The 15237-nt window shown below is 39.6% G+C and overlaps 1 protein-coding gene across 4 annotated transcripts in view; it reads left to right on the top strand.

Annotated features, from left to right (window-relative positions):
- The window catches only part of IFT140 (intraflagellar transport 140), a 48581-nt gene that overhangs the window by 4703 nt on the left and 28641 nt on the right, over positions 1 to 15237 (top strand). For 3 of the 4 annotated variants that reach the window (XM_083872492.1, XM_083872491.1, XM_083872494.1), the window contains exons 6-20: positions 409 to 551; positions 1879 to 2054; positions 3218 to 3309; positions 4435 to 4541; positions 5743 to 5891; positions 7515 to 7718; positions 8088 to 8160; positions 8754 to 8845; positions 9385 to 9512; positions 9790 to 9907; positions 10310 to 10437; positions 11687 to 11834; positions 12575 to 12706; positions 13795 to 13827; positions 14924 to 15120. In XM_083872492.1, the coding sequence (XP_083728618.1) occupies positions 409 to 551; positions 1879 to 2054; positions 3218 to 3309; positions 4435 to 4541; positions 5743 to 5891; positions 7515 to 7718; positions 8088 to 8160; positions 8754 to 8845; positions 9385 to 9512; positions 9790 to 9907; positions 10310 to 10437; positions 11687 to 11834; positions 12575 to 12706; positions 13795 to 13827; positions 14924 to 15120 (1920 nt within the window). The remainder of the gene's footprint in view (positions 1 to 408; positions 552 to 1878; positions 2055 to 3217; positions 3310 to 4434; positions 4542 to 5742; positions 5892 to 7514; positions 7719 to 8087; positions 8161 to 8753; positions 8846 to 9384; positions 9513 to 9789; positions 9908 to 10309; positions 10438 to 11686; positions 11835 to 12574; positions 12707 to 13794; positions 13828 to 14923; positions 15121 to 15237) is intronic. The other variant, XM_083872493.1, reaches the window with a different exon arrangement.

Genomic DNA, 15237 nt, shown 5'->3' with positions numbered 1-15237 from the left:
TGATTGTGGAAAGCCATAAACACACTGGAAACACAATTTTCATTATATTATTATCAAAAGCAATTCAATTAAAAGTCAGTTCTTAAACGTTATCTCTTTCCTGTCCAAGCAAGAAATTGGAAGCAGCTGTAGTAAAAAAGAAGAGTTTTCCTTGTCTGGGCTTTATAAATGATTAGTTTAAAAAATAGTGATGTGTTTTGAAAAAAAAAAGGTGGAACAATGCAAATGAAAACTAATATTGAAATTTTAGTTTGTATCTTTTTGAGCTTGTCCTTTTTTCAATTAGTGTATGAAACATCTTTATTCTCTTTATAAATAAATATTGATGCTTTATTAACTGCTCCATTCTTTGAGACTGAAGCTACTCTGTTATGAAGAGAATTGGGAATGAAGTCTATCTCTTTGCAGGGACTTTGTACAGCTAGCAAAAGCAGCTGTGAGTGGTGATGAAAAAGCCTTGGATATGTTTAACTGGAAGAGAGCTGGAATAGGATCACCTCTGAAAATGGCAGTCCAGGAAGGACTCTCCTTCTTTATCACTTTGACAGATGGTAAGAGGAAAACCACTTTTACATTTGGCTGGGAAGTTGTTTCCTTAGTGCTTCAAAATAGCTCAGTGCATGATAGTCTTGTTTTCATATATCTGACACGTGGGGTATATTTACATATCCCTCATATTCAATGGCGTAGAGCATTCATAGGAGTTGTAGAGCATTTGATAAGAAATTAATAAAATTACTGAAGTCTTATCATCTTCAGCGTGGTCTTGTTCACAAGGACATCAGAGGTACTGGTTTAGTCAGGTTCCTAAGAAGTGAGTATGAGGAAAACAATCTGTAACACACAAGTGTAGATAAAATTAGCTGTTGTCCAAAGCTTCAAAATAATGCACGTGTTGTGGGTTCTTCTTTCTATAAATAGGCAAATTCTGCTAAAACATACCTCTTAAATTTTGAATTTGCTTTTCTCTTTTTTCTCATGCTTTGAAATGGTGCTTCAGTCTTACAGAACAAAAAAAGTCTGAGAATCTGTTTTGTTAGTTTTCTCCCTAATATCGTTTCTTCTCTGCATTTTCCTCTTCCTTGCCTTTCACTCTTCCCTGTCTTTTCCTATCCCTTTTAGTCTTCTTGGTACTAGTTTTCTCTAAGCTAATTTTCTTCCCACTCCAGTTCTTTTTGTGATGTAACTTGCTCTCTCTGAACTGGAGCCAGAATGTGTGTGAGAAGTTGCATAATGGGTGTTTCTGGTAAGCGATTCAAGTAATCCTCTTGATTCAGGTGTTAGCTGCTCTGAAAACATTTCAGTTATGCTGGTTCTGCAGTTCCATTGCAGTTTGATTCAGTGTTCTACCAAAACTGACACCCCTTGTTTACACCAGTAGAGCACCAGTACAGCTTACAGAAGTGGCCCCATTTGCCAGTCAAATTATGGATTAAAGCTGAATTTGGTGTGTGGTGCAGTGTTTCCTAAACAATGAAGAACTTCAGGTCCACAGTTTTCTGTCATCTAAACTCTGCTGTAAATTGAGTGAATTCTTGGCTGCCATTCTTTTTTCACAGATTTTTTAAATAAGACTGAAGATTTTGGTCTTATAAATGAGTGAAGCTGTCCTTCATACAGAAAGTTTATTTGCAGTTTAAAATTATTTAAATTATTCCCCTTTGGATTTTCTAAATGGGGAAAAATAGGCTTTGGTTTATTGCTCTGATCAGTTATTGTAGTCTCTACCCTGAGACAAACTAGAAAATGAAAGAATTTTTGTTATTTTTACCTTTTCAGCGCACGAGGAATGTTTTATTAAGGTAGAAAACATCAACTTTGGCTTTTGTAGCCAAGAGCTGTTGACTAAAATCTGCACCTTGTTTATTTGTGCTACAGGTTCTGTGCACTACGTGAATGAGAAAGGGAAGACAAGGCAGGTATTGTCCACAGACAGTCTGGTCCGAAAGCTCCTGTTGCTAGAGGAAAGAGATGTTTTACTTGTAATAACAGAGAATCTGCAGTTGTCCTTACATGCAGTTCCTCCCGAGGGAGAGGCAGAAGAGCTCCTGAAGGTAAGAGTCATACTACAGGGTAAAGTTACAATATTTATTCTTTTTTTGTTTTGTTTTTTTTGGATTATCACTATTTTGCTTTCAAATTAATCAGCTCTGTTTCTCAACCTCTGGGATCAATCCATAATATGGGCCTGTTTCTTTGTAGGAGAAGGGAATACAGGTGACCTCGCCCCTGATAAGTAACAGCTGTGTTAATTACAATACAGCCTTGCTCCTGATGAGTCACAGCTGTAGCCAATAACGATAATTGTGATAAAAAGGAGTGGGTTAGGTGCTGAGGGGAGGATCAGATCGTGCAGATCGCGAAGGAGAAGGATCCTGGGGAAGAGAATCACTGCTTGAGGTCTGTCTGGGTTGGCAGTTAGAGCCTGTTGTTGGAACCTGCGGTTATAATCTAGCTAGGTAAAAGCCTGCACTCAGAGTTTGCAAACTGATACCTGCAGTCATAGTTTAGCAGGAAATAGCTAGTAGTGAGAGGCTGCAAGGGAAGCCTACAGCAGGAGCTTGCTGCAGCCAGAGTTGGTGAGTAGTTAGAGTCAGGATGGCTAAGCTGTAAAGAGGAATAAACCAGGACCCTTTTCATGCTGTGATAAATGAGAAGTCTGTGTCTCAGCTTATTTCTGCCCTCTAACAAGAGGGCTGCTGCAACATGGAAAGACTAACAGAGGCTCTCTGGAAATTAAAGAGGAAATGTCTCATACCCTGCCTTGTGCTATTACAAAATGCTGCTTGTGGGTAGGCCCCAAACCTTAACTTTCCTAAGATGTTTTTTCTTTTTATTCAAGGCAGAAAAAGATTGGACACTTGTGTATTACAGGAGTGTCCACTTATTATTGATCGTTACTTATGTTTGGCTAAAAGTAACATCTGTAAGTTCAGACTTTAAAGGAATCTTTATTAAATTCTAGGAAAAGACCTAATGTAAGAGTAGAATACTACTCCCAATCTACTTAATTAACCTGCTACAAGGTTTGTTTTATTAAATTTATGCATGCAGTCTTGATGCATTTTACAGTGATCATTTTCTGAATATGCCTGTCAACTGACAGTTATTTTCATATTTTTACTTTTTAGCCAAGTTGTGCAGTTCAGATGCTTAGTGTCCTTCAGTGTGCTCCTCATACCTTCTGTAAATGTATTTATTTGCTTATGGTTAACAGGTGAAGTTGAGTGGGAAGACTGGTCATTCTGCAGACATGATTTTAATAGACCATAGTCTGGTTGTTACAGCACTGGGTGAGACAGTCATCAGGTAAGAAGGAAAGCTATTCTGGCTGCTCTGAGAAGGGCCAGCTGAAAGTTACAGTGTGTAATTGGCTGAATATTTTGCTTAAATGTTGATTGGGAGGTTTTTGCCAGTAATGTAAAAATTTCCAATGTTTCCTAAATTTGTTTGTCAAAACAAGTAGAGAAATGAAAAAAAAATTCTCAAGGACAGAAACTAATTTGGTAATTCTCTCTAGGTGTTTTATTTTGTCAGGCAGTGCTACCTACTCTGTTCCTTCCTTGAGTGCTATTACTAATTTCTTCTGAAAATAAATCCTGCTGGGGGTTTTACATGAAAATAGCTGCTTTGCTGTTCTTGCCAATGTTACTGTCTGATCCTTAGGGTACTCACAGCATCAGCAGCCAGAAAAAAGTGCTTCCTTTCAGGACATTTTTTTTACTTTAATATAAGACAAATATTTAAATTGCTTCTGTCCCTAATCCTTCTAAGTGTGTTGCTTTGCCATGCTGTTTTGTTGCTGTGTTCTGTAGTTTTGCCTCTTTTTTGCAATCTTCCTTGTCTTTACTATGACCTGCTCTACCTGTTCCTCTAACCTTTTGGTCATGGTGGTCCAAAGTGAGCCACAGCAGGGTGGGAGTGTTCCATTCATATCAGTATTTCCCTTTATTGAGCCTCTCTCTGCTACTGTCAGACAGACTCTTTTGTTAATTTTGTGAGAATGTAATAAACATCAAGTATCAAGAAGGAATAGTTTCATGGCAATATTCAGTTCTAGAAAATAAATCTGGAATCCAAAGGACTACTGGGTAATCCAGGAATATTCTTAAAATGGAGGAGTAAGCATAATTAGGGAGGAAGAAAATTGCAACTAGCCCTCACTTTTTTTTTTTTAAAGCTGTGCTTGCTTCTGACTTCTTTCTTCATAGGATGATATCCCTAAACATGCTGCAGATTAAAAAGTCAAAGGAAAGGGAAGGAGATTGTTAAGAAATTCACACTCTAGAAGCAGCTGCTGAAAACTTAATTTTAAAAACTAATTTATCTAGGTATTGTGGAAATAGTAAATTAATGTTACGTACAGCATCCTATTGACTGGCAAAACACTGGGAAAGCAAAGTATTGTTAACATTCTTGTTTTGTTTGGCTTAGGTTCTGGGATTTGGATCGAGATGAGAACTATGTGCTCTCCCTAGATGTGCAATTTGGCTTTGAGGGGGAAGAATGTATTAACTGTGTGTCTTACTGCAGTGCTAAAGGTGAGAAATAACATAGCAGCTGTGATCTCTGGTCCTAAACCTTGTCAAACCTCAGCCTTCCATGCCCTGTAATACTTTTGGTATGTTTGTCTTGTGGCCGAGGATCTCAGTGGTAGTGTGTGATGTTGAAGGTTTAGTTTGGGTCAGAAATGTGCCTTGAGAAGTGCAGGGAAATCATTCAATACTCAACCACACTTGGACTCACTGTGGAGTTGTCTCATGGCACATGAGCTGGATTCCCTTTGACACAGGTGCCCCCTGAAGTCCACCTAATGGACTGCGGTGTGTTTTGGGCATTCAGTCTACAAGCCTACACTACAGCTAGTGCAAAATAGAGCTTAGTGGCGTGTATTGTACATATGCCAGGTCCTTACAATAGATCCTTTCTACAGAGCTGCTCCTGGGCTCCACCTTGTTTGCTGGTGTAGGCACAGCTGGTGTCTGCTGCAGTGGTTTTCAGTGCTTGGTTGCCCAAATGACTACAAAAAAAGTGACTACAGAACTAGCCATTAGAAAATAAACACAAGCCATAGGAGGAATGGCTGAGGTCACTTGGTTTATTCATCCTGGAGAAGACAACACTGAGGGGAGCATCCATAGGGCAGCTTTATCATGAGGGGCAGATCCGACCTCTGGTTTTTGTGAGCTGTGACAGGACTCAAGGGAAAAGCCATAGCTGTGTCCAGCTAGGGGAGGGTTAGACTGGATATCAAGAAAAGTTTCTTTCCTCAGAGGGTGATTGGGCACTGAACAGGCTCCTCAGGGAAGTGGGGATGACCCCAAGGCTGCCAGAGGTAAAGAAGTGTTTGGACAACACTCTTGGGCACATGTTGGGACTCCTGGGACTGCCCTGTGCAGGGCTGGGAGCTGGACTGGATGACCCTTGGGGTCTCTTCCAGCTTGGGATATTCAATAATTCTATATTCTAAGAAAAGGTTAAAATTGAGTAATTGTCTGATGCATTTAAAAAATCACTTCATCTGTTAGCTTAGAAGATGTACCTTGCCATGTGGAACTTCTCCCATTGTTTCTCCAGAGAAGTTATCCTGTTGGATGTTGGTTTGCAGTGAGGGGAGAAATGCTGCTGGAAAGTGGCTTCTCAGTAGCCAAGAACCAGAGTTTTCTGCCTGTTATATTGTGTGCTGTGGGTTTGTTTTTCTGAAGTCCGAGATGAAATGCCTGAAATGTTTGTGAATGGCAGGTATCTTGGCAGCTGGAACTAGCAAAGGGAGAGTAGCAATGTGGAAGAGAGCAGCAGGATCTGATCAGAATACATGGGCTTTGGAGGGCAAGGAGAGGTGGAAGTTCCAGGCATCTACAGAACTTGAGGGAAATGTCACTCAGATAAAGGTAAGAGAGAGGCTCCTTGAATGTTAGTTGGATTTCACAAATCTTAGATGAATAGACCATCTTTGTGAAACAGATGAACATGATCTCCATCATATGAATATGTGTTCCTGCATAGGCTGTTCCTCCTTCAGAAATAGGAGGAAAACCCCTGAGAATCAAGTAACTTTTAAAACTGAAATAGGAGAAATACTCCCTGTTTATTGCTAGTCTCTCTGTCATATGGCTCACTGGTGAAACCTTTGGGTTCAGCTCCCTGAAATTATTTTCTGGAAGAAAAAAATATTAGCAGGAATGTCAATTTTACATAAATTTATTTAAAAAGCAAGAAAATTTGACTAAATGCATGATTTTAGTAATTTTTTTTCTATTTGTCACTTTTTCAATGTATAGTTTCATCTCACTGGTAGTTGGAAAAATAAAAAGATATATTTACAACCAAATATTCTTTGAGATGTACTGTCTAGAAAGGAATGCTATATATTTTAACATATTGTCTGTTAAGTGTCAGGATGCAGAATTTTTGTTTATTTGGAATACTTTTGTCATAATGAGGTTAAACACTGTCATTCTATGCCTAATAGCATATTGGTATACACAGAAGAGAAATGGTGTGTGTTAACAACCATAAATTTAAGTTTTGGAAGTTTTATATTAATGAACAGCTTTTTTTGCCACCAGCGTTCTGCTAAAATGCGAAGCTTGTGCTTTAGGTTCTCCAACCTCTTTGGTTGTTGGGTTTTATGCCATATTATTTTTTTCAATTTTTGTGTGTTTCTGTTATACTCTGTATCATTCTGTTGCTGTGCTTTGTATGTGAGAACGATCTCCATTTTTTTAAATAAGGAAAGAAAATCAAATACAACTGATGACTTTCGAGAGAAAATAATTTTATATTTGCTATTATTCCTTTTTCTTATAGGAGTGGAAAGTATTTAGAAAGCAATGGCATTTGCTTGCTCTGTGTTGGTATAGTGAGGGTCTGTAACACTGCCCTACTTGCACAAAACTGAAGTGCTGTTAAAATAGAGGATCCAAGTGTTTTATTAACAAGCTTCAATAACAAAAGGTCCGGGATATAGGAAATAATGTGTGCCATAAGTATCTCATACATCTGCTAATGGATGCGAGTTGTGTCAGTTTTCCCTTTCAGGAGACAAACAGCGCAGCCCCTCTGCCTTGTCCCACAGCGGCCCCTGCCACCTGTGGCCATAACTACACCAAAGGGAAATTGGTCATTGGGTTTTTTGTTACTCTTTGTTTCTTTTGTTACATATATTCTAGTAAAGAACTGTTGTTCCTGTTCTCATTTTTTTCCTGGAAGCCCTGTATTTTTAAAATTATAGTAGTTTGAAGGGAGGGGGACCATCTTTCTATTCCAGGAAGTTTCCTCTCTTCTTTAGCAGACACATGTCTTTTAAACCAGGACACTGGGTAACAAGCATAATAATTCAAATCAGTAATATTTCCCAGTCATTCCCTATAGCTTGTATTTATATAGTAGGACTTTGCATATGTATAAAAATATTTGTTCTGTCTTTCTCCACGTTATTTCTCTTGGGACATTGCTGTGACAGTTCAAGACCAGAGATGAAATTGTGTTTTTTCTTTTCACATTATGTGCAGTGGGGGTCCCGAAGAAACCTGCTGGCAGTGAACAACATCAGCTCTGTGGTGATCCTCAGCGAGCAGGCCATGTTGGCACATTTTCATCAGCAGGTGGCTGTGGTACAGGTGTCTCCCAACCTCTTCAATGTGACAGTCTTCAGCACAGGAACCTCTCACAGCCTTCGTGTGGATATGAATGCTAATGGAGTCTTTGCTACTAAGGTGAATCTGTTTGGGTCTTATTTTCCATTTATTTGCCTCATCAGTTGCCTAGTTAGGTTTACAGAGACAAAACTTTTTTTAATATTCAATGTAGTATATTATGAAGGTATTGTTGTGACACTAGCAATGGTGCTGTGGTGGAGCTGCTTTTTTTTAAGATAGGACAGGGACTTGGGAATTCTCTAAGGTGCTCACCAGAACCCAGAGGACCCCTGGACTGCTGAAAGCCTTCAAACCCAATGTCTAGGGGAACTAGTAACTGGAGGCTGTTATAGGGAAGTCCTTGCTATGTTATTGCATGAATTCCTGCATGTTTCCAAAAGGAATGAAGTGTATTTATTTATTTGGTGTTTTGTTTGTTTGTTTTAGGATGCTGTAGTGTTCTGGAATGGGAAGCAAGTGGCTGTCTTTGAGTGCTCAGGAGATAACTTTAGAAGTGCAGGTAGGACTTAAAACGTTGGTCAGAGTCAGAGTGCTTCTTTTCTTCCAAAGTTATATATTCATTCCTGGTAGCTGATGCACTGTAATGATAGAATCACAGAACAGTTTGAGTTGGAAGGGACTTTAAAGCACATCTTATTCCAACCTCCCTGCCGTGGGCAGAGATACCTTTTTCTATACTTCTGAAGTTATTGCAGAGCCACTGTTCTGACAGAGATTGTTATTCCTCTTCAGTAGCTGTTCAATGAAGGGAAAAGTGAATTATCTTACTGGAACCTCACACTGCACTTTTTTTTTTCTTTTTCACTCCCCATATTAACTCTTTGCCCTTCCTCTCTCACCTATTTCCATGGACAGAGTGTACCAACACCTGTTTACAATGGGAGCTTGCTCTTTTAAATGTAGTGGCAGTATGGAAGAAGGCTAAAACACCAAGAAGTTGGAATTCAATAGTGACTGACAGATTGAAAAAAGGATTTGGTGCAAGATAGTGGAAATTGTTTGCTATAAGTTACTTTTTTATTTTTACATGCTTTTTTTTTCTTTTTACAGAACATATTTAATGTAATGATGGCTTTGTTGTGATTGTTCCAGGCTCTTTCCTTTGTGACTCTCCAGTTCTGTGTGTTCATGGAGAAAATCTGTACACAGTGGAGCCGTATCGGATCCAGGTCCGCACCTGGCAGGTGAGGGCTGAGAAAACCATGAAGGGACAAACAGGCCTTGTTGCTTTCAAAGATTGGTGTTAGAGCTTAAAAGTAAAGTGCATGACCTTCCTAAATCTATTAATTCTACCTCGTCATAATACAATACTCAAAAAATATTTTGAGTTCTATTATACATAATTTTATTTATGAAGTAAATATTATATTTTAGAATGAGTGTGAATCATCACATAAGTATAATGGTTTTTTTTTTTTTTACAGCTATATGTTTAAGGACCTTCAGGGACTTGATATTTCTGTATATCTTTCACATGGCAAAGGTTGTGTTACTAAAGAGGAAATTATTCCAGAAGGATGCCTTTAAATTTAGATTTTTTTTTTTTGAGGTTATATACATACCTGAAACCCAGATTGCATTTGTGTGTATGTTTCTCCAATTTGCTTGGAATGATTCATCTAATACAGAAGTTCAGCAATTCCTGACTCAACTTGGTGACAAAGTAAGTCCATTCTAGTGAGGCTGTGGCCACACAAACCTGATGTTACACATTTCTTCCCAGGGCACAGTTAAACAGCTGCTGGTGTTCTCTGAAGCAGAGGGGAATCCCTGCCTCCTGGATGTCTGTGGGAATTTCCTGGTTGTGGGAACTGATCTGGCTCACTTGAAGATCTTTGATCTCTCACGCAGGTATTAAGGCTTTTAAAATAATGTTTTGGGAATCCTGTGGAAGCACTGATGTTTATTCTTGCTGTTTCATTGAGGAAAGAGCATCTGTTAACTTATTCCTGAAAGAAATGCAGTGGCAGAAATCCTCTGGAGAGGAAGCAGGAATCTGGGGCAGTACTGTCATACAGTCAGAATAGTTTGTTTTTAAAAGTCTTACCCATAATTTGCTAAATGTTTTGGCTGATGGATATTGCTAGCTACTTGCCACCATATAATTGAAATTTATTCCTTCCCACAGAGAAGCAAAAGTGCACTGCAACAGCAAGAGTTTATCCAAGCTACTCCCTGGCTGCGGAGACATTGTGTCTGTGAAGTGCAACGCTAATGGCAGCAAAGTCAGCATCCTTGTCAACAGGGTGAGGCACAGCTCTTCACTCACTGTCTGGGACTTGTCCGTTGGCTCATTGACTGGTGTGGGCCAAGATTACTGAGGACGCAAGAATCACTTCTCAGAAATAAACTGACCCGGTCCAGGCAGTGTAGTGAGTCATGTAATGAAATGTCATCTCCCAGCATTAAGGTCTCTTAAGGCTTTGTACTGTTTTGGGAACAATCCAGAAAAGGAAGATTTTAGTTATAAAAGCTGCTTTGTAGCATTTCAAAGAAATCCAAGGCTGACTTGTTGGAATAGAAAAACAGCCAGGAATTTTCTTGTATTTTTTAGTATGAATGACCTTATGTGATGACCAGTGAAGAAAGCTGAGAGCATGAAGCAGATGGAATAGACATACCTATTCTTCTTTTTTCCTTTCCTGTAGGCAGATGGGAACATCGATTCCAAGATCTGTTTCTATGATGTTGAAATGGACCAAGTTACACTCTTTGATTTCAAGGCTGAACAGGGAGATGGTAGAGGGAACCTTTCTGCTGGACAAGGCATTGGCAAGTAAGGAGCTTTTATTTCAAGAAGTATTAATGGTGGATTAAAAAGAAAGTGATAATAATCTACACTTCTTTTGCTTCTCTTTCCCTCCTCCTGAGACACAATCTAAACACTCCCAGGTTTTTTACACAAATTCTGTTTTGTAGTTTGCAATTTACTGATTTTGAATTCCATGGGAGAGAGAGGGCTTAGGGTGTTTCTGTACCTCTTTGAATGTCTCTTTCCATTTGCCCTCTAGCCCTGCTCCAATCCTCCTCACAAGTTCCACCCTTCAGTGGTGACAGCAAGTGAAAAAATACTTTAATGATGTCTCTGGTTTTCTTTTTTAAATCTGATACTTTTTCAGAAGAATGAATACTAAGCCATTACTAAAATAACGTGATTCTGTATGTCTGGACTCCTGACATAGCTGGAACTGAAATAGTAGTGAAATGCCTAAAGGAGGCAACAAGATGTTGTTATTTAAGCTGCTGTCAGAGACTGGCTTTCCCAAGGCTGCAGGAGAAGTCCTTGGGCTTAATGTGTACTTCCATAGTGCCTCAGAGTTCTTGACATACGGTAGGTAGGTGGTGGTTGGTCTCTTCTCCCAGGTAAAAATCAATAGGATGAGAGGAAATGGCCTCAAGTTGTTCCAGTAAAGATTTAGATTGGGTGTAGGGAAAATTTCTTCAGGTAGAATTGTCAAGCATTGGAACGGGCTGGCCACAGCAGTGGTGGAATCACCATGTGGGGAAGTGGAAGGAAAGAATGTGTGGATGTGGCACTCTAGGATGGGGTTTAGTGGCAAATGTGGTGGTGGTGCTGGGTGCACGGTTGGGCTTGGTGATTTTAGAGGGCTCTTCCAATCTTCCTGATTCCATGGTTTGAAGACAGAGCTGAGGTAAGCCCTGTGTTACAGCAGCAGGCACTGAGGTAGATAGTTTGAAGGATGTTCAGGTGTTCCTGTAGGATCTGCAATTTCAGGGGATTTTAAAATCTGGATTTTAAGTATTGATTTCTATAGGCAGTGCCGACTTCTTTCTACCAAAATGCGTTATGTCCTGTCACCACTGCCAGTGTAACAGACCAAACTAGAAGTGTCATTGCCATGTGTAAGATGTTAGGAGTCAGGAAAATGTATCTGGTAATGTTCTAATACAGAGTCTAAATAACTGTGAATGATCCCTTGGCTAAAGCTTTATTCACACTCATGCACTGAATGGGCTGGAATTACTTTGTCTCCCTTTCTACATTTTTTGTTGTCTCTTGGTAGGTCTGTAGTGGAGTATCCAAAGCTGCACAGTCACATCCCTGCTTGCCATTTCTGGGACCAGAGTGAACCAAGACTCTTTGTATGTGAAGCAATTCCTGAAACCAGCCTCCAACTTCCAGACCAAAAGAAAAACCAGACTGAGGGCACAGTATGGTCTTTTTTATTTGTTTTATCTTGTTTTACATGGAGTTCTTCCTATCCAAGTAATAAATCCTTTGTGCTTAGTTAAGGATGTAGGCGTGGGTAGTACACTTTACTACGTGCAAAAATGAGTCGTGAGCCCTGTGTTTGTGTCTGTGCTTCAGGCAGACCCTCTGGCAGCTCTCTGGTTTGGGCCGAGCTTGCATACAGTGAAGAAGAAAAAGAGGGGATTTCTTTAGCTGTGATAGAATTTTGGGAATGACCATAATGCAGGCTTGTATCTGGACTACAGTTTTTCAGCATAATCTAGAAGTTTGTAACTTAAAAATTGCTGATTTTATATCTTAAGTCCACTTTTAGCAGCAAGAGTTAATTTGATAGAATAACAAGTCCCTGGCAGGGGTTTGGAACTAGATAGTTTTTAAGGCCCCTTCCAACCAAAACCATTCTATGATTCTGTTTCTGTGCCCTGAGCCAGATCTCTGAGAGATGCCCAAAGCAGCCATCTGTGGCCAGGGGCTTCTCTGTTTATGGTGGGGGAAGCTGGTTGCTGAGGCACAGGTGGTGGTCCCTGTGCAGGAGGGCCAGTCTGGAAGGCAGAGCGAGGTGCTGGCTGTAGGGAGGAAGCAGCTGTGTCTGAATGTATAGGTCATGCTATTGTCAAGAGAAGCTTCTGCCAAGTGAATATGGAAAATAAAAAGGACGTTGCAGCATAAAAACAAAACTGTGCTTTGCTTCCTTTTCCAGATGGATGTTTGGATTATATCATTCTTCAGCACTGAAGAGTATGGCCTTTTGCTGCAGGACAGCTTTCCATTGCCCTCATCCTATCAGGTTCTTCTGGGCATGGAGGTCCCACACTATTACTTTGCAAAAAAGGTGAGGTAATCTCTAAGAATTCCTTCCCTTCCCAGACTTTCCACTGTATAGAGATCAAATTTAACCAAAATGAGTCTGGGGTAGGTAGAGCAACTCCAATGGCAGGGGATGCATCACATGTAGAAATGACATGACATAAGAATAATTGTGATTCAGATGAATTTGGCAGAATTGTGGAATTCGTAATGAAATGGCTTTTTACGGGTATTGTAAACTGAACATGAAGTAGGAGAAACAGGGTAATGCAATTGAAAAAGGGATGTTAACAAAACTGTGCTTTATCTGGTCACTGTGCTTACTGCAAGTACAAGAAGGGGAGCTGTGTGTGAGATTTATGTAGGCTCTAAGACAGGACGTTTCATAGTGGCTTTGGCAGAAGCATCCTGCTTCCTTACTGCAATGAAGCTTAATCTCCAAGAATACCTGAGAGAGCAAGAAAAGTCATCTTGCACCATCAAGTGCCTGTGTGCTGTAAATGCCAAGAACTGCTCTAGAACAGGCTCTAACTTCTAAAATGTGAATTTCAATCCAAAACTGTTTGTGTCTCAGGTACATAATACCCTATATAATTCTGTGCATTTTGGGCAAGCTGCAGCCTTTCACCTACAGATTGTTTTCTGGTGATGATCTGACCTGAGTTTCCTGGTGCTTCTTAGGGTGATGATCTGCTCTGTTCCTGTCTTGTAGAGGGAATGTAATAGAGCCCATTTACTATACTAATGTATTTAGTTTTGTAAAGTTCACAAGAAATTAATATTAATGAGACTTCTAATCCTCATGTAGTATGGCACCACTGCTAGACAGGGAGAATGTATCTACTTATTATGTTCAGATTCAGAGCAGTTCTTTGCAATTCATCCCCTTCAAAGCACTGCCTGTTGTCAGTCTTCCTGTGCAAACTGAGCTTTTTTAGAGTTGTACAGTGTCTGCTTTTCTTTTTCCCTTAAACTGAAATGTCAAATGTGATATGCTGCATTTTCCAATTTTTCTTTTTAACACTTCTCCATCATCTCATGCTATTTTACTTTGATATTGTTTCTTTTATTTTTTATTTTTTTTTTCTCTGTATGGATTATTGCTGCCGTTAGTTGCATTTTCGGAGGGGATGTGTTTATAAACCTGTAAGTATCTGCATTGCTTTGGTCCTCTTCCTTCATCCTTTGCTCCTCTCTTGGTTCCCTTTTCTTGGAAGCTGGTTGTCTCTTTATGACAAAGTCACTTTTTATGTCACTTGTATTCATTTGGGAAGCCTAATTTAGTATAAAAACAGAGTCTGCTTTAAATACAGGAAATCAAGTTGATGCAACAAGCCTTGTTGACCAAGTTTCATTCCAGGGTTTCTCCTTATTCAGTATGTCTTTAGTCTCCTGGTTCCAGAAATTCCTCAAGTTCTAGTCAAACAGATTCATGCTTTTGATTTCTGTCTTTTACTGTACCCATGACTTCCATTTTATTATAGTATAATACAATTTTTATTGGCTTCTGTATGCCATAAAATTTAGTTCTTATGCAGCTATACAATTGGCATCCTTTGTGACTCAGATGATCTTCCTCTGTGCCTGGCTTGGGAAAATTTCCTTGTTACATTCCAGACAGATCACTTGATATTGAGGATTGAGACTGTGTATTGTTTTTCTGCATAATGATTGAATTGCTCAGAGTTGCCTTTCAGTGAGTGGTAGAACTGCCCCTGAAGCTTTAGAACTGCCAGTTGTAAGGGAAGGGTTTGAACCTGAGCTTCAGTATTCGTAAGATTCACATGAAGGCAAGGATAAAAGAATTTGGTCTGTTTAGTTAACTTTCAGAACAGCAGACTAGTATTTGAGAACTAAACTTGGAGAGATGCTTATCTGAAATCTTCAGAAGTCTGAGAACTTAGCAGTTGCTCTTGTAATAGTAGTATGATTAGAATACATATATATATAAAATAATGACTGTAATAAAAGGAGGTTACATTTCTGTGGTATTTTGTCAGTCTCCAGTGATCACTGACATGCTGTGATTGTTCACTGCAATATGCTAATCTCTTCTATGACATTCCATATTTTGTGGCATTTTCTAGGAAGTTCTGAAACTTTGCAACTGTTGTCACTATTGATCATGGTCCTGCAGATATAAAAAACTTGGACTGTGGTGGGAATAATGTAATTAATTACATGTACAAAGGGAGAAAGTTTCAACCCGCTTGATACCTATATGACAACCTTCTTCTTTTAGCTGGGAGAAGCTGAGAAGGGAGCGTCAGAGTCTGGCTCAGGAACAGTCTCTCAGATGGTTGCAAGAAGACCCATGAGAGATTTCATTGGACTGGGAGACTGTGATAAGGCCACCCAGGCTGCCATGCTGAACTTCAGCTACTATCTGACTGCTGGAGACATGGATGAGGCCTTCAAATCCATCAAGCTGATAAAAAGGTACCGTAACTATTTGTATGTATTTCTTCATGGGTGCAGTTTATTTTTGTTAGCAGTTTGTATGAAGTGTAGATCCTCCTAGATTCTCCTTACGTTTTCCCCTCTCTGATTTCATTC

This window comes from Zosterops lateralis (assembly GCF_965231275.1).
Source record: "Zosterops lateralis genome assembly, chromosome: 15".
NCBI classification, from domain to species: domain Eukaryota; kingdom Metazoa; phylum Chordata; class Aves; order Passeriformes; family Zosteropidae; genus Zosterops; species Zosterops lateralis.
The sequence above is the reverse complement of the archived record's forward strand: the minus strand, read 5'-3'. Positions and strand labels throughout refer to the sequence as shown.